Source organism: Ixodes scapularis, unplaced genomic scaffold, assembly GCF_016920785.2.
Source record: "Ixodes scapularis isolate PalLabHiFi unplaced genomic scaffold, ASM1692078v2 PGA_scaffold12__126_contigs__length_90152505, whole genome shotgun sequence".
Lineage (NCBI taxonomy): Eukaryota > Metazoa > Arthropoda > Arachnida > Ixodida > Ixodidae > Ixodes > Ixodes scapularis.
Genome location: NW_024609838.1, coordinates 81,290,740 through 81,316,546, shown reverse-complemented (window position 1 = coordinate 81,316,546; position 25,807 = coordinate 81,290,740). Strand labels below are relative to the sequence as shown.

The following is a 25,807-nucleotide window of genomic DNA, read 5'->3' as shown; positions in this document are numbered from 1 at the left end:
CTGGATCCGGTAGGGAAGGTTGAGGGGGGCTCTGAGCGCCACGACGAGTGTTCGTGAGGAATGCGCTTACTTTTAAGCCGGCGCTGAGACACAGTACAGTAGACAGGTCTCTTCCTTATTTAAGTTGGTCCTGGAGCCAAGATTGCTTGATAAAGGCATTGTGTTAAACCATTGCTTCCGCCCAGTAACCGGAGTTTGAAGCGTGATATTAGCTTTTTTTTTTTCCGAAACAATAAAATAAATTAACCGAAAACAATAAATCGCTTTTAACGTAGCCAGCAACTTTCAGCACCTCTGCAGTTCTTCTCGAAGTGTGTGATGCTTTCGACGGAGAAATTATTGTACTCCATTGTTGGTTGAGTACCGGAAGATTTTCGTGTATCCAGTTGTCATCTAAGAATAGTTTCGCACACTCTGTTGACTGAATGCTTAGGTATGAATAAATATCCCGCTTGAAAGGTTGGTGATCTCTACAGTTTGTCTTCTCCTCCTGTTGCTCTCGTGGAAGATGTTATGTCTTACAAATTAATGGCAACCGGTAAACCCAGGGTTTATTTTCATCATGAATATTTTGTTGTCGCCAAGACACTGTTAATTGATAGCGTTCTTTCCATTACAGTTGGTTCATGACTGTTCATATTGGGTGCAGCTATGGTGTCATTGTACTTTAAGGGACATTGAAATTACAGGAGAATGTAAGACATGTTACCCAGTTTTGATAGGTAATATACAGCTTATGTGGCTCTATTAAATTACAAACCCAAGAGTAACAAGTCATATAGTAGCTACAAACCAAACACAAGTACTAAAGAAACAGGTTAACACAAAACCAGATGAAAATAATGAGCGTGGAACAGAAGGACCAGGACTGAAGATTCGCGACTGACATGTTTTCGTTGTTTCTTTCGATGCAGCGTTCCAGTGCCACGGGGGCTGGCAGGAGAATGGCAAGAACTACCTCATCACGGGCCTGAAGGGCTCCAAGGCAAAGTTCTGCTTCGTGAGTGTCTGAAATCAACTGGTTGCCTCAAAAGCGCAGTCCTTCTGCTGACACATCATACAAAACATACGGTGTTCGCCGCTGAGGCAATGGCGGAAATATCCGTGGACACACGTCATTCATCTTCAAAGCATGTTTGCTTCATACATATCTATGAGTTAAACAAGCAAGTGCAAGTATAAAAACGAGACAGTGCAGTCATACATAAAAGAAAGCAAGCCTGAGAGTGTGCCTGCAGATTATTTCTTGTATGATATATTTTGAATTACGTTCGCGGCTTAAGAATTATGCTGTTAACTGGAGCCAAACAAACATTTATCCCAAGGAGCGAAAATAAGCAGGCGAACTGGCTATGAAATATAATCAGCTAAACGATTTATCCCAGACGTAGTAAATCTACCTCACTGGTAGTTTTTTCACTCTTTGTTCATGACTATAACTGGCAAAGAAGAAACATCCACTCTAAAAAAACACGTTTGCGTTCACTTTGGTGCACAACATCTACAGGGAGCCAATAAATACGGACGACAGGAGGATTCAAGCCAGTGACATGCTCTCATTAGGATTATACCTAAAACGCGTTGTTATCAAAGATAATTAGCACAATGTTTTATATTTTCACTATCTCTGCGCACATCCCATTCTCCGGATCTGATTGTAGTCTGAGCTTCGTCACTAACTGGGATCATTTCGTTGTCTGCAGTGATTGGCTCTCTGGATGTTCGGCCGAAAAGTGAACACGAAGGCATTTTGGTTTTAACCTCATTGTGTAAAGAAGCAGCACTGAAAACATTTTTCCGGGCTCCTGCGAAAAACAGAATCAATTTCGTTAATTGGAGAAAAATGTTGGCGCTATTTTTACCATGTTAAATATGATTTTTGTATTCCCATCTAGTTACACTAAAAATAACGTTTTTGGGGCGGTGAGAAAAACATTTGATTTTATGTAAAAAAATCGAAAACCAAAATTAAAATACTTTTTTCTCACGATGGGATATTGCTTTAAATGTTGGAGAATGCCCAACAACGCTGTCCATTGTAATATCTTGCAGGAATGGAGATCCGAGATTGCGATAAAAGTTCTCATTAGGTCTAATGTATGGGCGACATATTTGTGTGAGAAATTTCTTGTCACTGTTTTCTATCCGTTAAATTTGGTAAAAGGAAGGTTTTGTAGAATACAGGACGTTTGCAATTTTCCCTAAATTACACTCTGACATGCCATAAGTGTATAACTCATTCAGTTTTAGTACCCTCAATACAGTCGCACGCTTCCATACTGACGCTCTCTATGTCAAATCAGAACAAAATAGCAGTAAAGAAACAAATTGGTCATAATTCATGACACCATTCGATTTATGTTGAAAAAGAACAACAGCGATAGCTTTAAGTCTGGCTTCTTCATTTGGGTGTTACTTTTGGGTTCCCTCGTAACCCTGGTACACAATAACATACTGCAGCCCACTATTGGACAGTTCTGAAGCACTCCCAACCTGTGTGTAATCTAAACGGAAGGTTTCACTGTATTTGAGATATCAAAACTACGCACTCTCAACGAGAAAAAAGTCACTTGTAATATTATCAGAATAATTTCAGGTCGACGTTGAAAGAATGGCACTTAAAAATGAAAAAAAAGATATACAAATATAAAGAGTGTCCTAGTGCTGCCCGATAGATGGCGCCAGTGCGCTTGGGTAAAAATCTACGAGCTAACAAAGCACTTTCTAGCCAACTAAAACACAAACGAGGGAACCAGGCTTTACTGTTCAGCTAAACCGCACTAAGTAAGTTAGTTATCACTGTTAAATGTTGTAAGCGTTATGAATTTATTTCCATTCTTACTGAGAGAAATTCATTGTATGAAAAGAGCGCAAGCATGTTTAATTGCTCTTAATTTCTGACGTGAAATATGCGAAACAGTCAAATAACTTTGATTATCTTCAATTTTTATCGCAGTAAAAGAGTAAGTAGGTGTTCACATACAGCGCCGCACCTATGTGATACCATGACAATATTCCAGCGGCGTTAATTTTTGTGGACTTAACTCCGGACTGGAGTGGAATGTAGAATCACCTTGGACGTAAGAGGACACAAGTAAACAGTCATAAATAAATCACAATTAAAACTTTGCCTTTGTTAAACCAACATCGTCCTTCGCACCTTAGTTTCATTTGGGCAGTTTCGAAGAAGGCAGGGCCCTGTACAGCATTAACCATTCTACTGGTGACAAAAACACGACAAACAGTGACATATTCTTGCACAAAGTTCAATGTTGGGCAGACCACGTTACGGGCAATGTTGTATTTCCTTGTTTATAAAACGTGAAGTTATTCTGCATTAAGGAGACTGTCGTGTAAGCTTGAGTACGTGCTCTTTACGCAATTTTACGGTTTCCGCAGTTGAGAGTCTCACCCGGGAATTCTTTTTGGTGAGGGAATCTCGGAGTCCCTGATTGGAAGGGTGAATGTTTTGCAATTGCTTCGCGACTAGTAATTCATACATCAGCCGGAATGTTACGATGTAATTCTTCTCGGTATCGAACGCGGGCGTGTCAACTTTCCCTCAAACTTTTCGGGGCACCAATCACTACCATCTACAGAGGAAGCTGCACCAATCATCAGGCCTGAGAAAACGTTTTCACCAAAAACTGATACTCACTATGGTCGCCGACAGCTTAAGAATAGCAGGGTGTGGCTAATTATGTTTCCACTGCTTACTTCGTGATTGGTTGTTCGGTGCTCTTATCGGCTAATGCCGGAACCTCATTGGCTTCGGAGCTATAGGCCAACTCAACTCGCTCACGTCGCGCCACTACGGTGGCGCTGCTGTCAGTACTGCGCGTGCGCGGACGCTTGATTCCTCCTTAGTTTGGTTTGTGCTCCCGCGCAGCGCGTGGGCAAAGCGGGCTTGTTTGTAAACGCTATGTTGGTGTATAGTAAAAGGCTCGGTACCCTCCGCTATTTCCGTTTCTTGAGTTGCTAGTTACTGCATGCTATCGGGCTACGTGGTCAGAGTGTGGTATTAATGTGAAGGAACGCCCAAACATGCAAGATTCATTACCGCAAAGGGCCCAACCATTGTCGGAACGCAGAAACACAAGGCAAGTCGCACTTTGTCTGTCAGAATGGGCCCTAAATATACATTATCGTAAATTAAAGTGCGCTAAAACCTTTCGCAGTGACTGCATTGTGGTGCCTTTAGAGATTGTAAGAGTAAATTGACTTCCACCAGAAATTAAGCACAACTCGCGCTATCTAGGCGACTGCTAGCCACTGATAAATCCGCCTTGTTCGGGATTCGATACCGAGACTACTCAAAGACTAGTGGAGTGCTCTACCAACTGAGCTGACCAACAGTCAGTAGGATTAAATGGGTGTTAACAGTTGCCATCAGTTTTGATCATAACCACTGCAAGGGTGACCGCGTACCCTTGTCAACGCGGGGGGTGGCAAGGATTTTGCAGTCACCTTGTTACCTACTACCCTCGCTACCGTAAGGGTGATAAGGGTACTGTCTGCCAGCTTTTGCTTGATTCACTTGGTAGAGCTCTCCGCCAGACTTGGAGACGTCCTGAGATAGAATCAAGGACAAGGCTAATTTTTTTCAGCGGCCAGTTAGCAGTTTCATACAGGGTGCGAGTTTCGCTCCATTTTAAGTGGCACTCAGTTTGTTCTTACGTAAATCTTCTGCACCTTAAGGATTTATCCTAACATCATTATGTCAACCCTCTAAGTTCGGTCTTGTGTGTTTCTGTTTCAGTCCGAACCTTAAAGTAATCGGTTCTTGTAAAGTCTAGATACCGCGTGTGAACTCTCGATGTGTCGTGCTCAGGTGTTTTCCGAAGGTGAGAAGATGACGCAGCTGTCCGGTCTTCACGACACGTGTCGGCGGACGGTACTTCCAGGAGTCACCGGGAACCTCACCTTCAACATAAGCGCCGCCGGTGAGTCTCCGGCCGAACACAAGGATATTGGGCCGTCCTCAGTGTTTTCTAAATTTACAATCCTACTGAAAAAAACAACATATGAACCTATTCACCCTAAAACACCATGAGCGCCGACTTTCCCACAGTGCACCTGAGAATGTCAATCGCTGCAATCTGTAGAAAAATATCAGGCGTGACGAGTCTGATAATAAGTTTAGACCTAAGAAAAACTGTCTGCGCTGTGGCACTCAGCATTATGTTCCACCATGCTCAGTGCCAAACCGCAGAGTGCTTTTGAGGGTCTAAACATATTATTAGACGCGTGACTCACTGAGATCTCTCCATAGATTTTTCAGGAATTGACTTTCCCGAGAGTATTGCGGGGAAGTTGGCGCTATTGACATTTCAAACTGTACGAGTCATGTTGCCACGCGCGTCGCCGAGCGAGTGCGTGCGTGGCCGAGTGGGTACCGTGCTTGGCTGTCGTGCTGAGGCCCCGGGTTCGGTTCCTGGGAGCGACGCGTCTTTTATTGATTCTTTCAATTTAGCATTCCCATAAGTTCGAGAACATCGTTTTCTAATCTAAAGTCACTGGATCTGGGAAAGTAGCGCCATTGCCTTCCCACCTCCCCAGCCGGATACAAACAAATACCAACACACAGACGACGAAACCTCTCAAGATGAGGCACATCGCTGTCGGTTGCCATGGTGATCGCAATTTTGGACCCTTTCAAAGCTTCGAAGCTTCGAAAGGGTCGTTAAAACCAGTCGCACCAAGATCGCTATGGAGCACCATCGTACTGAAGGCGTTCCTCGGCCAATAGGAGTGTCTTCGGCACTGTGCACTCAATAAACGTATCACTCATGCTTGTTTCTTCGGATATCTTCCAATTATGTTGCTCTTGTAGTGTGTTTTAGGGCAGTAACATTATTTTACAATACCCCCAAGAACCGTCGCCGCGTGTAATGCCGTACATCTTCGTACCGCCACCACACACAAAAGTCAGTGCTTGGTGGCTTTGAAAATAATTTTACTGTCTTGAAATACGCAAGAACAGCAACATAATTGTTAGTGATCTGGGTAATTAAGCATAAGTGATAAGTTTATTGCATGCACAGCGCCAAAGACGCTCATATTGACCTAGGAACGCTACCAGTACAATGATGCTCCATAGCGATCTTGGTGCGACTGGTTTTAATGACCCTTTCGAAGCTTCGAAGCTTTGAAAGGGTCCAAATGGCGATCACCATGGCAACCAACAGTGATGAGCCAATCTTATCGAGAGGTTTTATCGTCTATGTGTTGGTATGTGTTTGTGCGCAGCTAGCAGGTGGGAAGGCAGTGGCGCTATTTTCTTAGATCCAGTGACTTTAGTCTAATCGAGGTACGAATGTTCTACGTGCCGAACGTTCTACGCCGAATGTTCCAGAAGCCCACATGTGTAAATAAGGGGCTCCGCGTGGTGAGCCGGGGGCAGTATCTCCCCAACGTTCGATCATGCTGTTTAGCCGCCGTCAGCGCCTGCGAAGATATCATTTTTCTATTTCTTTTCGGCACAAGTTCGCCCCATTAAACATTTATTTTTGTTCAGTTTTTGTCACCTCATTAGTTGTCATTTGCGGCAATATTCCATATTACCAAACGAGAGACCCATATGAACAAAATTCATTGTCTGTTTTTGAAGCACGCCTCGTCTGTTTATTTTGAATATCGCTAATTGGATAATTATAAGAAGAGGTGGAAGAAAACAATGTCAATTCAGTGATATCTGAGAAAGGAAGTATTGTAGACAACCATAGCCAGACATCAAATGAACCCTTGCTTTTTTTTAATTAAAAAAAGTGCATTCGATACGGCATAGGGTGAAATGTGTCGTATGGAATCGTATGGTGCATTTTGTTCAATAGGGATAGATGTCTTATGAGCATTCATGGTACATCTGTGCCCACTGGGGTCTTCTTGTGTCATCCAACCGTCGCGTTGCAAAAGAAAAGACGACGTTATCGTCAAATTGTCTATAGTGTGAAATGGTTGAAAAACGAGGAAGTGTGCGTTACCCGTTATGATGCAGAGCAGTGTTCTGCGAAGAACCCGTTCTGCTGACTCAAAGTTTTGTTCCACGATTCCACACCAGTCGGTTTTTGACTGAGACCTGCGCTCTACAAGAGTGATTTGTTGTGGGTACTACTATGATCACTTACTGACAGAATGCGAAGGGCAGGGAGGTCTTTCAGTAGTCCTGATTCTAGCGCGAGATCCCTAGCTTCGATAATACATACGCGTCTCGCGAGCTTCAAGGGTGCACGCGCAGCCAAAGCGTGACGGAAAGGAACGAGCGCGTGCTGGAGGTCAAGTATCCAAAGGAAACACCGGGTCATTTTATTCTTTTAGCGACTATACGTAGCTTGCATATGTGACGTCATTCGCGGCCACTCCAGCATTTTATGCGCATCGAGCTTGCGGTCCGCCGTGTTAGTTTCACACATCACACATTCTAGTTTGACAACAAAAAAAAAACAGCGAATAGAAATAACCGTCAGTACCCAGCAATGTCGAAACTTGCAAGCTGCGTATAGAACTGCGTAACGCGTGTTATGTCGCCTTCGATATGGTCGTATACCGCACCAGCAAAATTGCACCTTACAAAATGTCGTTATTTCAAGAGACCATAAAGTCAAATACATCTTTGTTTTAAAAATAAGGTGGTTTCGAATGCATTGGGTTCCTAGCATGACTCTCCATATTTTAGAACTCCATGACTCATACTTCTGTGCCTTCAAATAAATTTTCTAAACCGCTCAATTTACACCACCCTGACAGAAGTCCTCCGCACGCGTCACCACAGTCAGATGGATGTAGGCCTGAGATTGGGCACAAGTGCTGTGTCAGTGTTTGGCTGGGGCTCGTGTCCAATCAGGGCGTCGAAGGTTGGACTCGGGCCCAACAGCCGAGTTAGCGAGATCCGACTCTGATGACGTGTTATATAGAGATGCGGAGGCCTTCTGTCTAGGTGGTGTTCGCGCAACACGATTCCCGCGGTTGGCTATAGTGCGCTGCGGTCTGTGAACTAGAAAAAGGGACGACGATGCCGCGCTCGCAGACAAGTTTTAACCCTCGTTCAGCGACCTCGCGCCGATGGAACGGGAGTGGCTCCTCAGGACGCGGAACTCTGGTTTGGCGCTTCACGACGGCATCCCACACTTGCCACCGACACCTCGGTCACCGCCTCAAAACGGGCGACTTTCCCGACCCTCCGCCCGACTCGCCGACGACACCGAAACGCCAAAGCGCGTCATTCGATTGAATAAACTTTTTTCTAGCTAAGCGATCACAATTTGTTTCTGTTAATGGCAACAGCTCGCACTCCTCTCACGTGACTTCCGGTGCCCCCCCCAGGTTCAGTCCACTTAAATGAGTAAAAAGTTTTAGATGAAAAACTTAGTATTCCTACATACGGCGGCCATGTGCTAACCAAAGGTGTCTAATTGACGCAACAGTCGACTAATGTCAGCAGTGCTTTCCGTCTCACAGGTGGAGGTCGGCAATAAAAACACCGACTACCGCATTTATCGGTGTCAGCTTCGGTGATGGGATTACTTTTGTCGGTGGCTTGTTTTGGATGTTTGCCTCCTTGAGGCGCTTAACCCAGCATAGGATCGTAGGGAGCACGCAGGTTGCCGCCGAAACTCCACCCGAAAACGTCGGTGGATCTCTTTCGTCTTCTAACGTTTGCTGTACCCGATTGCAATTTTCATTTGCTTGTTAGGAGCTAATCACACCATGAAGTTTACTTGCACTCCAAAACGGCACGGATGAAAGTTGCAGAGTATGAAAGAGATGCAGTAACAACCAGAGAGTGCGACGCAGACTACGACACGTTGCCAAAAGCGGTTGTCGAAAAAAATAACTACAACAAGACAACATATATGTCTTCATGATACTAATCCCTGGAGAAGATGAACAAGGGGGAGAAAGGAGAAACAGAAGTGACAAAGTTTCCCAGCTTTTACAATCGTCTCGGGCATTCCACATCATGATGAACTTCCACCAGCTCGCCTGCGCGCTCACTGTTTTCTCACAGCTATCGTCATTCTTGTCCAGATCCTTTCGCTTGCATCTTTGCATTAGTTGTATCATCAACATATGTCTTGTTTTGGTTTTATCTTCATTTTCCATGTTTTTGGATAGAATAAAATAGTAATGCGCTGACAATCTTTACATATAAAGAGTGCATCATTTCTTGATCAGAAGCGTTGTCGGCTAATGCCGATGTTCTAGTGAAGCACCCGTCGTGGGCGCCTGCGATCTGGCGTGCTGCCATCTGGCGGCTGTTGCGCCAATCAGACGCGATTCATTATTACACGGCTGAGAAAAGGTAGAAAGTTGAGGTTTCTTAACTTCCAACGTTTCTCGGGTAAAAGTTTTATTCCCTTAATACAAGTTTTTCGGACAGGTCTGTGTAAAATGTTAGCTCTATACGTTCAGAAACCGATTTATGCAATCCCTTCGAACGGTCATCCATCCCTTTGACTGATCCTGTACAATCGTGTGTGCCTCAGTTTGCCAAATCTTTAAGCAGAAGGCGTTAAAGCGTAGCCGCCTTTTATCTGCGAGGGCGATGAACTATTATCCGCATTCCCGGTTATTTCAAACTTATGTTGACCACACTGTTCTACTGGCGCTTTTCACACATGGTCGCCGTCTCTCCAGTCACTGCTGTGCATGCTTGAATATGATATGCCAGTTCTGTCCTGACTGAGGTACGAGAAACATTTTCTGCGCCACTTGCTGTCTGCGCAAGTGGGGGAGCCCTAGCAGGTGTTTGGTGAGTGGCGTCACCACGGACCCCCAAGCCATGCGGGTTCGCCAGCCCAAGTCTGGCTGTGTGTGGCTTTCCCGTGTCTGGGGAAAATGGCATCCTGGTGGTTCAGCCGAGTCCGGGGTAGGTTTGGACCCTTCGGAGTCCCCCGGGCGAGGCAATACACAACTTCGGCCCCCGCTTCTCATAGACGGGAGTCCTGGTAAGGCCCGGCCAGGATGATTCATTCTAGTCGCCACTCCTTCTACTATCCCCTCCCTTCTTTTACCTTTGTCTTCTCCTTCTTTTCACTCTTCTAATTTCTCTTCTTTCCTTTTCAACTCCTTTGGCGGCAAGGGCTAGCCTGGGTGGTGACAGATACTCTCGTCCAGATCCACACTTGGTTAAAGTTTCTGAGTAGCGCTAATAGAGTAATGCTTCCAGCAAAGCCATATTTGTTATGGGGTGTTACCTATTCCCTCGTTGGGCTCCGTGGTGGGCGGCGCGCCACAGATTCCGAAAACCCTTTGCCTTTTTATGGCGACCCTCTCTTCTGAACCCCGAGCAGAGCGACCCCCCAAAAGGGTTCGCGCCACTCCCCCTACTTTCGAAAAAGCATATGAACCAGAAAATTATCCTTGATCTCTTGTAGTTCACTCTACAAGTGACACTGTGCATTTGTCCGAAGTGTCCCCCTTTGTTATTGCAAAGCATTTAGAACTAGTGATTGGAAAATGTATTAGGCAAAAAAGCTTGCTGGAGACCTCCTTGTCGAAGTAGAAAATAAGCCGCAGAGCACAGCACTCTTAGAGTTGACAAGCGTGGGAGACTACCCGGTTACTGTCACCCCCCACCGTACCCTGAATACTGTTCGAGAAGGTCATCTCAGAAGATGACCTTCTCGAATGCAGTGAAGACGAGATACTCGAAGGTCTGCGCAAGAGTGCTGTTGTTGCTGTTCGACGAATAACCTTAAAACGCGACGGACAAGAAAAACCAACCCGTCATCTGATACTCACATTTGAACTCCATGCTCTTCCATCCAACGTGAAGGCAGGGTACTTGAACTGCACAGTCCGCCCTTTCATTCCAAATCCTCAGCGGTGTTTCCGGTGCTAGCGGTTCGGGCATGATTCCCGAAACTGCCGCGGCCGAAAAACGCGTGGAAAGTGCGGTGGTACTGACCAAGTAGCAGACATCTGCGAAAATGAAGTCACATGTGTGAACTGTAGCAGAGCTCACCCTGCTCTTTCTCGCTCCTGCCCAAAATAGAAAGAGGAAAAAGAAGTGTTGACTTTTACAGTAAAACATAACCTTACCTACCAAGCATCCAAAGAACAACTTTCCTTTCAGGCAAGGGCTTCTCATGCTCAGGCAGGGTTGAGAGGACCCTCACTGTCTACGGCATCTGTGGAGACACAGACTTCCCCGAAAGAAATGTCTTCTCCACAGGGGTCCCCTTCGGAACCCCTGAAGGTGACGCACACTCAGTCACCTTCATGTTTTAAGGGTGCTGTACCCTTCAAGGAGGGTACCATTTCGTCCAAGGTACCAGAGGTGCCATCAGCGGCCCTAGCTGGCCCTTCTGGCAGGGGTCGAGGGCTCCCTCCTCGTGCTTCCTGCAGCAACCAGAAGCCCAGGCGGACAGAACAACCTCCTCCGCCCCAGGGCCCAACACTCTCGCCGGATGAAAAAATGGACGAGAGCCTACCGCTCTCTGAAGACGACCAGTTTTTTATTAAAACACAGTCTCTTCCTCTGGCCCCCTCTGAGGATGTAGGACGACCGAAGGACACTGCTAAGAAAAAAACAATCCTACGTATTGAGGCACCAAAATCCCCGTAAATTTATGCCGTAGCGTTCTCTGGTATATATATATATATATATATAAATCTGACTTCCTTTTAGAATACCCATGTCTCCTTTTCTTCAATGAAACTGTAAAAGCCTTCTTCGTAACAATAACCGTGTGAGCCGGCTACTAGATGATCATGGCCCCATTGCATTTTGCTTGCAGGAAACACATCAGAAAGCGAGCCACACTAATATATGGTGGGAATAGAAGGAGGGAGGGTTACGCACCTTTTACGTCCGGGGACCGGTGCTCAAAGGGGAATCCGATGCCCGTCCCACCGCGCGGCCGACGGCTACCAGCGAGGGCGGTCGCCGCGCCGAGTTCGGCCAACGCCATGCCAACAACGATGATCCCGGTATCTAACAGCATTTATTGAGTACCAGGGGTCCCCAACAAGACACTGCGGTCAAGCGAGCCGTGGACACAGTGTGCCCGCAGCGCCCGCCGACCTGAGAGCCAAACGGGTGATTGCGAGCGGAGTCATCGCCGGTCGGATGAGCTCACACAGCTACCCGTCGTCGCAGGAATTCGGGGCCAGGGCTCTCGGCAGACGGACGCCCACGGGTAGTGGGGACGCCGACTGTCAGAGCCAGGGGAATCACTACCGTGGAGTCATCGCCGGTCGGACGAGCTCGCGCCGCGACTCCACCCGTTGCCCGGAGTCCAATCCAGGACTCCTCGACCATAGGCCGTCCACTCGGAGGGCAGGCCCGACTTTCTCTCGCGCAATCTCGCTGTTCCCCCGAAATCGGGAGACGCGCGGAGAAGTGCAAGAGATTAGGTCAGCGTGGTGACGTAGTCTCTCCGACACGATACAGAGCAACCGGGCTCGAAGCCAGAAGGCTTCGCCCGGAGCGTCCTTGGCTTACGCATTCTCGGGGGAGGGGAACCAGTGGCTCCCACAATCTTAAAGTACTTCCAGGTGTTTCGCAAAGACCGCATACAAGCAGTTCATTCATCTGGAGGCGTTGCAGCTGTAGTGGAACGCTCAACTCCATGTAGCGGAGTGACTCTGCAGACTTCACTGGAGGCTGTGGCAGCCCGCATTTTGTTAGACCGTATAATTACAGTTTGTTCTTTATATATACCTCCTAGTTATCAGCAAAATATTGAAGAGGTTGAAGACCTTGTTAGTGAGCTTCCACCACCTTTTTTACTTTTGGAAGATTTTAATGCGCACAATCCTCTGTGGGGGAGTAGCAGACGAGATCCCAAAGGGGCTCTCATTGAACGCTTTCTTCTTTCCTCGGGATTGTGCCTACTTAATACAAATGAAGCTACATATTTTAGTTCTACCACTCATACTTTTACTTCTATAGACTTATCCATTTGTCACCCTTTAATATTACCATTGCTTTCATGGAAGGTCATCCCAAGTCCATATGGAAGTGACCACTTTCCCCCAATTTTAGAGTTGAACCATTCTCACGTCACTCTTTCATTGCGTTCACCTCGGTGGAAGTTCGTAAAAGCTGACTGGGCACGTTTTAAGCAATCATCTTTTTTAGCTATTTCACCTCTACATCAACCCTCTATCGACGAGGCAACAGACGATCTCACAAAGCACATCATGGAAGCTGCAATGAATGCCATACCGATGACATCCAAACATCTTCCTAAAAGGCCAAAGCCGTGGTGGAATGAAGACTGCCCAGAGGCTAAAAAGAAACAAAACAAAGCGTGGGGTATTAGGCGATATCCTACACCAAACAACCTTATTAATTTCAAAAGAATGAGGGCACAGGCAAGGTACACCAGAAGGCACGCTAAGCGGCAAAGCTTTAGAGAATATACCTCCTCTATTAATAGCAGTGCAACCCTGAAAGAAATTTGGGACGGAGTGCATAAAATCGATGGTTCTTACTGGGCATTTTCTGTGCCACTTTTAAGTCGAAATGGAATATGCCCTGCGAGCCTGAAAGAGCAGGCAGACATCCTAGGGGAATACTTCGAATTTGTATCGAGCTCCGAGCATTATACTCAAAATTTCCAGCGATACAAATTGCAGGCTGAAAAAAGGACCGTGACCGCATTCGGGGCTATGAGAGAACCATGTAATGCTCCATTCACACTACACGAACTTCAGTCGGCTCTCCTTTCAACCAAGCAGTCTCCGCCTGGACCAGATGGGATTCATTATAAAATGCTTGAGCATCTTAATCCATCCACCGTGGAACTTATTCTGTACCTTTTTAATAGAGTTGGCTCGTGGGTCACTTTCCATCCTCTTGCAAGGTTGCTAGCATCGTACCAGAGCTAAAGCCTGGCAAGGACTCTCATGTTCATCTAGGTTTAGGCTCATAGCTTATGGCCAATAGCCAAGACTATAGAGCGAATGATTAACAAGAGACTTATGTTTTACTTGAAGAGAAACAACGTACTTGATAAGTACCAGTGTGGTTTCCCTTCAGCTCGGTCTACAGTCGATCATCTTGCTCGTTTTGAGACCGCTGTGCGGGAGGCATTTGTGAACATTCAACAATTCCTTTCTGTTTTTTTATTTTTTTATTTAGAGAAGGCTTATGACACGGTTTGGCGTTTTGGAATACTGCAAAACTTGTTCAGTTTCGGTGTTCGAGGTCGCATGTTAGGTGTCATCGAAAGTTACTTGTAGCACCGTACTTTTCGTGTGAAGCTGGGGACTTTCAAGAGAGTTCATACAGAAAAATGGAGTCCCCCAGGGAGGCGTGCACAGTGTCACTCTTTTCATCGTTAAGTTAAATTCAATTACTCGTGTAATACCGCCCTTAGTACAATATTCTATATATGTTGACGGCTGGCCGATCTCCGTCTCATCCTGTAGCTTGCATTTGTGAACGTCGGTTTCAACTTACAATCGTAAGTTGAACCGTGACGAATAACGTGACGAAAAGGGCTGATACAAAGGGTTTCAGATTTTCGCCCGAAAAAACGGCCTGTGTTTGTTTTTCTCGTCGGCGTAGAATTCGCCATGATCCATCCTTGTGTATGTATGGTACTCCCACTTCCCCAAAAAGTGAACACAAGTTTCTGGGTATCATATATGATTCAAAACTCACTTTCATTTCACATATTAAGAGTCTTAATCTGAAATGTCTGAAATCTCTCAACGTTCTTAACATTTTATCGCATCTGTCATGGGGCTCGGACCGACTGTTTCTATTGCGCGTATATCGCTCTGTCGTTCGTTCCCATCTTGACTATGGTTGCATAGTGCATAGCCCGGGCATCGGCTTTGAAGATGTTGGACCCCATCCACCATCAGGGGTTGCGTTTAGCTACTGGTGCGTTCCACACCTCCCCAGTACCTAGTTTATACGTAGAAGCTAATGAACCATTCTTGGAGTATAGAACGTTCGCACTGGGTTACATGTACTCTATTAGGGCCCGCTCGGTTCCCGAGCAACCTGCTCGAGATAACATAGAAAACAATCGGTTCCAGCGAGCATTTCAAAAAACAAACCCTCTATAGTTCCTCCTTTTTCAACTAGAAATTGTAGTTCAACAGAGTCTGTTGGGATGGATGCAAAGGCCCCAATAGTCCAATACTCTGCACATATTGCCCCATGGGACTACAAGAACATTCACTGCAACTTCACACTTACAAAACAAAGTAAAAAAGATGTTCCAAGGGAAGTCATGAAGCAGGAATTTTTGGAACTTCAATATAAATACCAAGAGTATACAAGTTTCTATTCGGACGGGACAAAAGACGACTCCGCTGTGGGATGCGCTATGGTCGGACCATTCGCTAGGCGAGTAAGGAGAAAAACTCAAACGCCACCATACTCACGGCAGAGTCCTATGGTCTGCTATTGGCGGTCGATCACATAACCAAGAAAAGGTTTCATCGCTCTGTAGTATTCACTGACCCTTTGAGTTCCTTAAAAGAAGTCCTATCGCTGGAACGGGTCACAAACCCCCTTGTTTCTGAATTGCAGAGTAAGATTATTTTAGCCGCAAACAGCAACATTCGCATAACTTTATGCTGGGTGCCTAGCCATGTTGGCATCCCGGGAAACGCAGCGGCTGATTATGCAGCAAGTTCTGCTAACGAGAAACAAGTTGACTTGCGCAAAATACCTTATAAAGACTATCACACGTCTTCAAAATAACAGTATCACGCGTCTTTAAATTAAAAAAAAAAGTAAAAATACCTTATAAAGGCTATCACACGTCTCGACTAAAGTGGCAACTTCAGTGGAATACTGAATTGCACAACAGATTGCATGCAGTAAAATCTTACATAAGTGAATGGGAGAGTGCCCGGCATCGGAAGCGCTGCTATGAAGTGGTCCTGTGCCGGTTACGAATTGGCCATACACGTCTCACACATGGGCACCTTTTGAGTGGGGAGGATGCTCAGTGTGTGAACATCGTAACATAACTTTAAGCGTTTTGCACATCCTAATTGAATGTCAGACATATGATTAATACCGTCAGAAACACTTGTCACAGTTATATAGAGAACATGTCCCACTGCACCTAGCCCTGCCTCTAGGTAATGAACCACTTATTTCACATGATTGCTTATTTACGTTTCTCACTGCTATCGGCATTATACACCGACTGTGTTTTTATTTTCCACCCCAAACTCATGACCATACATTTCACACTTATACAAATGCATGTTCATAGTTTTATTACATCACCAGCTACTAGAGCTCTTTCTCCTCCCTAACCCTCTACTGCAATAGTTCAGACTCTTGGCGCATTATGGCCTTAGATGCTGATGTGCCATAAACCTCCAATCAACCAGTCAACCAACCTAGTTTCGATGGTCTGAGGATGTGTTTAGTGACGCTATTTATTAAAATCTTCGTGCAAGCAAGAAGGGAGTGTTTTGCCACAAGAAAATGTGTTTAATTGAATGCAGTAATTGAAGGGTGAACGCACACGTGTAAGGCATAACAAGAGAACTGAAAGTCCGTCCGTGTCGACGACTGACGACGAAATAGAGTGTGCGCATAGACTGGCAGTGTGAAATAGACAATTCACAGTGGGTTATGTGAGAGATCGTTTCCAAATCAGCCGACTCCTTGCCTCAGCAGTAATGCATGACAGGTTTGGGGTTGAAAAAAGTTTGAGAAGTGTTTGAATAAAATACATTATACAGCTAGAGTAAGAATAATTAATGAATCGCAAGCGAAGTTACACCCGTTGGAATATTGTCACCAATTATGAGGTAACGAAACAAATAATAACTGAGAAGGCTGAAACGTTTAATGGGGCGAACTTGTGCCCAAAGCCAAAAAGAAAACAGAGGATAACAACAGAGCGTCGTGGACGTCAAAGGAGGCGTAACAGCAGGATCGAACGCTGGGGAGAGACTGACTGCGCCTCGGCACGCGGAGCCCTTTATGTACACGCGTGGGATTCTGGAGCAATCGGCCTAGAAGGTTCGGCGCGCAGAGCATTCGGACCTCGAAAAGTAACACGGATTTCGAATGTAACAGAAAGCGAAATTGCAAAGAATTCATAAAAAGACACGTCGCCCTGGCTTTTCGCGTGGAAGGCAAGCACGATAACCGTTAGGTCATGGACCCACTGCCTCCTTGGCCAGCTGCGCGCGTGACAATATAAAACAACAAAAATTGCATGACGTTGTAACTCCATTAAAAATGTAGCATTAGTTATTCTGTGTCATCAACAACGAGTTCCATTTTCTGGCCGCAGGTGACTGCGACTTCCAGCCGAGCGCCGCAGTGTGCACAGCGAGGGGACTGTCTGCGACGCTCATTGCGGCGTGTGTGTACTTGCTGTGGCGGACCCAATTGCGGTGACGAATCATCCTCCAGACGACCCCGTTCAAGTCCTGCCGCGGAGCACGCCGACTCTTCACTGGCACCCGGACCGACCGTTAATACTGCCGTGCCTACTCCTCGAGTTCACTTCCAACCGAAGACTCGTGCGTTGGATCGACAGAGCTCGCCGAACGCGGAACAGTTTCACGTGGGGTTATATATGTGTTGTTTTTTTCTTTGTTTATTAGGTACGAGAAAAACCTCTAGCTTTCAAAACTGTCATGTGCAGGCTTTGTGAGTACTACGAACGGAGGGACTGACAAGTCAACGAGACAGGTTGCGTGAGGCCGGACTGTGAAAGACGTGTGATAATTGTCGCAGAAAACTAGTCAGACTGAAGTGATCTGTGGAGCCTGGCTCGGAAACAAAACTAGCGAGAATTTAATTTAAGGCTGTTATATTGAAAGTTTTAACGAGACTAACACGAGCTTATCGAAGCTGATTTGAATCCGCTTCATTGTGACTTTTTTTAAAATTTTCTATTCTCTGTTTTGGTTTGGAGTGGGCCAATTCAAGATCTATCCTGAGAATCGCTTTATAATCACTGAGAGTTTAAGAAACGCTGGGCGTGAAGACTCTGTTATCTTAATATTGCTCTTGAACCATTGTAATTCTGGCATCAGCCGATAAGACCACCTAAGATCAAAGCAAGAAGCAGGATTTACGTTTCTTAAAGGTCCTCTGACACGCCAGAAAAAAAATTAAAGTGCCCGCCAGTGCCCTGTGACGTAACAGTGTACCGCAAGGTGTCGGGGCGGTCAGAAGTGAGGCATCGACCTACGTCACTGAAAGTTGGTTTGCCGAAAGTCAAGCGAGTTTCACTCCTCGTGCTCTCCACGGCTGTGCCTGAGACTTTTTTTAATTTTTTTTTCTGGTATTTTTTACGAGCGATTTTAAAAGACGAAGTTTCAGTTCCACTAGCTTTTTATCGCTGCACCGTTGGTTAGTTTGCGTGCTGTAAAAATTGAGGACGAACAGTCACTGGATCGACCTGATGGAGGTTAATGATGAAAGCGTTGCGAGTACAAGCCAGTGTACGAGTGCATGCCGTCAGTCCGATGGAACAGAGCCATACTGGGCAAAAAACAAGCTAACAAGATTTGAAAATAAAAAAAAATAAAATAGAACGCTTGCAGAAATTAGGATTGCTACCATACGACTCGCCCCATCGCATTGCTGAAGGTTCAGACACCAAAGTCGTCGAACCATCGGATACTCTGTAGGCTAAAAATGCCTCCCGTCTAGAGAATACGAACTGGTGAGTGTACCAAGTACAAGTAAACGTCCAGCATAAACTACGTGTTTTGTCTAGAACATGAGGAGAACTTGTTTACTATGTTCACTAACTCCTCTTCTTCTACCTTTACAGCAACATTAGGCAATGAAAAGCAAATAAAAGATAACTTGTCTCCTTGGATTGCTCGCGAAGATGCAGAGAATAAAAGAAAATATTAAATGAATATTACACTCGGTCGTGGTAAGCACGAGGAGTGATAAAACTCACGTGACTTCCGGCGATACCTCCCTTCTGACCGCCCCGACATCTTGCGGTACACTGTTACGACACAGGGCACTGGCGGGCACTGATTTTTTTCGGCGTGTCAGAGGCCTTTTAACCAGTCCGTAACATTGGTACTATTCGTATTGGCAATATTAACAACAACAAAAGAAAAGCATCGCTAAATGAGCTTCTGTCTTTTCCCTCGCGATTCATTGCCTAGAGTTTTTAACTCCTAATTTCTTATTGACCGTTGGACCATAATAAGACGCTTGCGATTCTACACACCTTGCGAATCCTAAGCTGTGAGTTACCATAACATTGAAGGAGATTTGAATCAGATTCAATAAGACTTATTCAGATTTGCTTATTTGGCTCAGAGAGTGCCTCATCCTGGCCATAGTATTGATTGTTAGTTTCGTGGCACAATTTAATTTTTGTTTAAAAAAAGTCTCCGGGATTCGCTGAAGGACGGAAGAAAAACGTGTTTGTGTACCATTATTTGAGATCGTTGTTGTTGCGCTAGGTTTCAAGAATCTTGTTTTGAGGTATAGAGACTTGACTAGCAAAGTGCTGTTTTGGGAGAGCGGGGAGCAATGCATGCGGGCAATACCCAAGTTGGGACATTTGTTTGTGACATTCCATTCAAAGGTCTCACTTCGAGATGCTTCTTCGAAAAAACAAAGCGAGCCAGTAGATGGTGTTGTGGTAGATGCCGGGGTGAATGGTGGCTTCCTGCCAAACTGCCGAGCCATTCAGAGGACATTTGGAGGTTAGTGAATAATGCAGACCTCATGTATAATGAACTGAGTAGATATAAGTTTAGTCAGGCCGCTGATTAAGCTGAGGCTTGGGCGAGTTGGTACATACTTCGGAATTAAAAACAGCGCGGAAAGACGAGGACCAGACAAAGAAGTGACACGGACGTAGCGCTGCCAAGCAGTGACAAGGACAACGCTACTCCGTGTCACTTCTTTGTCTGGTCCTCGTCTTTTTGCACTGTTTTTTATTCCGCTGATTAAACTATTAGCCGAGCGCCATGAACGTTTGGGCCACTACTGAATTAGACATTTGTCAAAAAGAGACGAACCTTTGTTAAAAGACAGACCAGTTTATCCTCTATTGACAGGTTCAGATTGAGCGGTTTCGCGGTAGCGAAACACTCATATACTTGGAGCAACATGGAAACGACCCGAAGACCTCAGGGGGAACGGGGGGGGGGGGGGGGCGGGGGAGATCGGTGGCCGAGTCTGTTAGAGCACCACAGCTTGGAGCACGTGGAGCAAAGGCTCGCGCTGCAGAACCCATGAATCCTGGGATTAATTTTAGCCCCTGCCCATTTTGTTCTGGAGAAGCACCATGCCGGCGTGCAATCGGGTATCACTACTGCATAACATATGAAATGGTGCTTCACCATTAGTTATAAAATATGCGAGTGACAACCCCAAATATTTATGCATATTACACCTATTGATTTAGTTTTTTCTATATCTCTTTTGTATTAGTCTTTGATATGCGTTTTGTTTAAATGGACACCTATATTTAGTATGCGTACGCGTTGTCAAATCTGTTGGCCATTTTCCGTAGAGCTGCGACTTGATGGCAACCTTCAAAGCGTATTCCATTATCATTTTTGTCACGTTGAGCGTCAGGTCAATATTGCAATCTGGGATTGCATTTTTGTTTCTTACGACTACAGAATATCAATGAGCAATAAAGCAGACATATATATAACAAACTAAATCGATAAGTGGAATATGCATAAATACTTCAGGTTTGTCACTGGCGTATTTTATTTCTACTGATAAGCACCACTCCATAACATAGATCGAAAGTTCGATCGAAGGAACTCCCTTCCCTACTTAGCAAAACACGAGCGTAACATGTCGTCTAGACAAGCAATTGATTATAAGAGGTCCCAGAACGCAGCTGGTTTTGATCAGGAACACATTCATCCCCAGTCTCAGCAGAATTATTAATGAATTTCCGCACACTTCGGCGTTTGTTTTGTTTCTGCTCGATTCGAATAATCGAGGCCCACAGATCCGGCTGACTTGTATATTTGTGCAGCGTAAAAGAATCGTCCTAAAGAGTCTAAAAAAAAAAGAAAAAACAGAGTGTTAACGAGAATCGCCACGTTAAGCTGCCGTTAAAAATGTAGCAAAAACAAGCTAAGACATAACAGTAAACGTTTATATTATGTTTAAAAAATATACAAACATAGAGGGATATGTTAACTATCGAAATCTCGCAACATCAATCCAGACTGTGCTCCGTTTGACCTGAAGTTCGACCACAGCCTGCGCCACAACCCAATGGCGCCACTTAAGCAACGCCAAACATGCATCGTCACGGTGTTCGTTTTTTTTTCTTTCTGCTTTGTATCTCTGACTAAACCAATCACTCGCAGAAAGAAGCGCAGGATCGTGGCAAATTCACTGGGCGTGATGGTTCAGCCAGTGCTAGCAAACCCACAAAAAGACCACGGTGCCGTGACGATTCCCTTATGGCGGTGTTTGATTGACTCTATCGTATCGGAGCGTCGGCTACAGTCGGACTTCAAAGCGGAAGTTGAGTTCTATAGAGAATTCTGGAACCTCAATTGTTCGATCTGTATGGCTCGGCTCGGCAGGAATCGTCCTGGACCACCGCGCCCCCCCTGGGAGCGTCCCGCAGCAATATACACGGGCCGCGTCCCTCCTCTTGCCGTGTACATAGTGTACAGAGTTTGGTTTTTGCGGACGTGTTCGTTGTCCGTCCGTCCACTGGCGGCACGCAGAGAAAAGTGACCCCTGTACAGAGCCGCGTAGAGGCACGTAACGCTCTAGTTTTTCACGCTACGGTGCGCTTGGAGCGAGTGTGGTTTGTGTGTGTGGATGCGTGCGTGTGTGTGTAGGGAGGGAGCACCCCCGTAGCAATTATACCTAGAGGATAAGGCCCGCGCATTACGCCATCGTTAGTGGATGCCCGACCCGCCTCAGGTAGCAAAAACGCTGAAGCTCGATGCGAGCTCCCGCAAAAGCGCCGACGCTTCCGACTTGGCGTCGTCACCTGCTAAAGGCCTACTCGTTGTGAGACGCTGGAAGACGCGCTGGCGGCGACGCTGGTACGAGCTAGGCGGCGCTGCGTGGATCCACTAGCGATGACGTTTTAAGGGGAAATGTGCAGGCCTTGTCTTCTAGGTGGTATTGCCCGTAGACGCCTGTCCAGCGCCACCTACCGTGTACGCTCTGAAGACCATTAAACGGCCCCTGGAGCCAGGCCCTCCTCGACCATCGGATGTAGACTCCTCTTGTCCCTTATTTCTGCTACCATATTCCAGACATGACACAACACCGAGACTGCAGGTAAGCAAAGTACGACACACACGCGAGAAGTCTCAAAAAGAGCAGAACTTTCTTTCACTTGAAATGTGCTTAAATTGAAAATGCCACAAAGAAAGAGAAACATAACAGGCGAAAGAAGAAACACGATTGTAGGAGCCCGCAACAATGGCCGGAGCACGGAGCTCGGGTCACGAGCTCCGTGACGCGGGTCACGCGCAAATTAAAAACGTGCGGGCAGTCGGAGCCCGAGCACCAATCGATTCGGTCGTGTTCTTTTCCCCATAAATGGTGACCCGGAATCTGAAGGCTCCCCGTCGCCTTCTCTAGCAGCCTCAACCAACATGGATCAAGGCAACGCTCACACTGGCGACGGCGCGCCGCTTCAGACCTCTGACGCCAACCTCGCAACTGTAAAGTTGCGAGGTTGGCGGAAGAACCCCAGAGTTTGGTTCACCCAAGTCGAGGCGCAGTTTCATCTTCGGCGCATCACTACCCAGCTTTCACGATTCTACCACGTCGTTGCCTCTCTGCCGCCAAACGTGGCCGACGAAATCGACGACGTGCTGACGGAGCCACCGCGTGAGGACGCATACGATCACTTAAAAAGCATTCTGCTCGAACGAACAACGGCATCGGAGCGGTCACGAATCCAGCAGCTGCTGACAGCCCAGGAGCTGGGAGGTCGCCGCCCATCACAACTTCTCCACCAAATGTGACAGTTGCTGGGTCCCCAAGCCACCGATTCCCAAGACCGTATACTGCGGGAGCTATTTCTTCAAAAACTTCCGCAAGGAATGCGCATGGTTCTTGCAGCTGCTGACAACATGCCGCTAGATCGCCTTGCCATGCTGGCGGATCGGACTGCTGAATATTCAGCCCCTTCTATTGCTGCTGTGGCATCTCACGAGCCTCACGAGCCCCAGCCCTGGCAAGCAACAGTCGCCGAGATCAAGGCAAGCATAGCAGAGCTTTCCTGCGCTGTTGCCGCCATGAAAGCGTCAGACGAAAGACCTCTACAATCCAGGCAAGGCTCCCCTCACGCCCGTTCAGCCTCGCGACGAGCCTCGCGGTCAAGCAGCAGAGCCCTGTGCTGGTACCACCGGCGTTACGCGGAACGGGCCACACACTGCCATCAACCATGCTCCTGGTCGGAAAACACCGAGGCCCGGCACTAGCAGCGGCGAGTGACGATGGCCAACACACAAGCCGCCCTTTCCACGTTGTTGACCAAATCTCTGGTCACCGCTTCTTAGTGGACACCGGGGCCGAGGTGAGCGTCTTGCCTGCGTCACGACTTGACCGTCAGCAAGTGCAACATACCGCGCCCCTACGAGCCGTCAACAGCTCGGCAATTGCCACTTTTGGCCAGAGATCGCTAACCATCGACATAGGACTAAGGCGACTTTTCCGGTGGGTCTTCATTGTCGCGGATCTCCGTCAAGCCATACTGGGAGCGGACTTCCTGGCAAACTTTGGCCTTGCCGTCAACATCCGTGGCAGAAGCCTCACCGATGCCACCACATCCTTGACCATCCAGGGTATCCTGTCGTCATTCAACGCTTCCCCGATGCGTCCCCTGGCAACGACGTCGAGGTATGAAGCCCTCCTCACAGAATACCCTGCCGTAACCCGGCCCTGCAATGCGGAGGTACCAACCAAGCACGGTGTGACACATCACATCATCACCAGTGGCCCGCCCATCTCCGCGCGTCCTCGCCGCCTTTTTGGCGAGCGACTAGACATCGCGCGTCGAGAGTTCGAACATATGCTGGAGCTCGGATTCGTCCGCCCGTCTTCCAGCAACTGGGCGTCGCCACTACATATGGTCCCGAAAAAGGACCCGAATGACTGGAGACCATGCGGAGATTATCGAGCCTTGAATGCACGCACGGTACCTGATCGGTACCCTTTGCCGAACATTCACGATTTCTCCGCTGGGGTTGCTGGTACCAACATCTACAGCAAGATAGACCTGATAAAGGCCTACCACCAGATTCCCGTAGAGCCAGCGGACGTGGCCAAGACTGCCATCACTACTCCGTTCGGACTTTTCGAATACGTAAGAATGCCCTTTGGGCTGCGAAACTCCGCTCAGACGTTCCAACGCCTTATCAACGAAGTGACCAGAGGACTTCACTTCATTTTCGCGTACGTTGACGATATCCTCGTGGCCAGCACCTCTCCGGAAGAACACGAGCAACACCTGCGACTGTTGTTCGACCGGCTGCAGGAGTACGGTCTCGTCATCAACGCGAAGAAGTGCGTTTTCGGCGTTGATGCGCTGGACTTTCTGGGCCACCGCGTTACGTCAAGGGGCATCTTACCACTCGCAGACAAAGTCCGGGCAATCCGCGAGTTTCCCCAACCCACGTCACTTCGCAAGCTTCGCGAGTTTCTGGGCTTGATCAATTTCCATCGAAGATTCATTCCGCACTGTGCTGAAATGATTCAGCCCATGACAGATCTTCTTAGAACCAAGAAAGGGCCATCATCAGCAGTTCCATGGAACGCAGAAGCTGCGTCTGCTTTTTCCAGCGTTAAAGAAGCCTTGGCCAATGCAGCCCTGCTTTTCTATCCACAACCTGGAGCCCCCACCCGTCTCATGACTGACGACTCCAGCACTGCTGCCGGCGCTGTCCTGCAACAGATGCTTGACGGCGAGTGGCGAACACTTGTATTTTTTTCCCAGAAACTGAAGCCCGCCGAAACACGTTACAGCACGTTCGGACGTGAACTTCTTGCAGTGTACCGGGCTGTCAAACATTTCAGGTATATCCTTGAGGGTTACGAGTTTCACATCCTGACGGGCCATAAGCCTCTAACGTATGCTTTCCATGGCAACCACACCGCCTACTGCTCCCGAGAGATACGACAACTTGCTTTCATTTCTGAGTTCATGGTTGATCTCCGCCACGTAAAAGGCAAAGACAACTCAGCGGCGGACGCGCTCTCCCGTGTCGACGCTGTCTCGGCAAGTCGTGGAGCTGTCGATTTTGAGAGCATTGCTGCCGCACAACGAGATGATCCGGAGTTGCTTGCCCATCCTGACATGGTGAAGTCCTTGGTACTCAGGGAAGTTCCTCTCCCTCATTCTAACGGTACCATCCTCTGCGACATGTCTACCACCAGTCCTCGACCTCTTGTTCCGCTAGCTCTTCGTTGGAAAGTTTTCGACCACCTCCACAACATCAGTCACCCAGGCATCCGAGCCACAGAGCGCCTGATAACAGCTCGCTACATCTGGCCTACCATCAACGCGGATGTACGTGGCTGGGCACGAACATGTCTGCAATGTCAGCGCTCTAAGGTGAGCCGGCACACGGTTACTCCCTTGGTACCGTTCCGCTCTCCTTCTGCACGGTTCGATCATGTGCATCTTGACATTGTGGGTCCACTGCCTCCATGCCGGGGATTTACTTACATCTTGACTTGCGTTGACCGCTATACCAGGTGGCCCGAAGCTATACCTCTACCCGACATCACTGCCGAGACTGTCGCCAGGACGTTTGTTGAGGTTTGGATCGCCCGCTTTGGCTGTCCATCCACCGTCACTACGGACCGGGGACGGCAGTTCCAGTGCTCGCTTTTTGCCGCTCTAGCCCAGCTCCTAGGAGTTCACCA

The 25,807-nt window shown here is 47.2% G+C and overlaps 1 protein-coding gene across 1 annotated transcript in view; it reads left to right on the top strand.

The window, feature by feature from the left end:
- LOC8043879 overlaps positions 1-25,807 on the top strand; it is a 390,627-nt gene that overhangs the window by 353,564 nt on the left and 11,256 nt on the right. The window contains exons 12-13 of the mRNA XM_042289248.1: positions 915-1,000; positions 4,832-4,943. Coding sequence (XP_042145182.1) covers positions 915-1,000; positions 4,832-4,943 — 198 coding nt within the window. The remainder of the gene's footprint in view (positions 1-914; positions 1,001-4,831; positions 4,944-25,807) is intronic.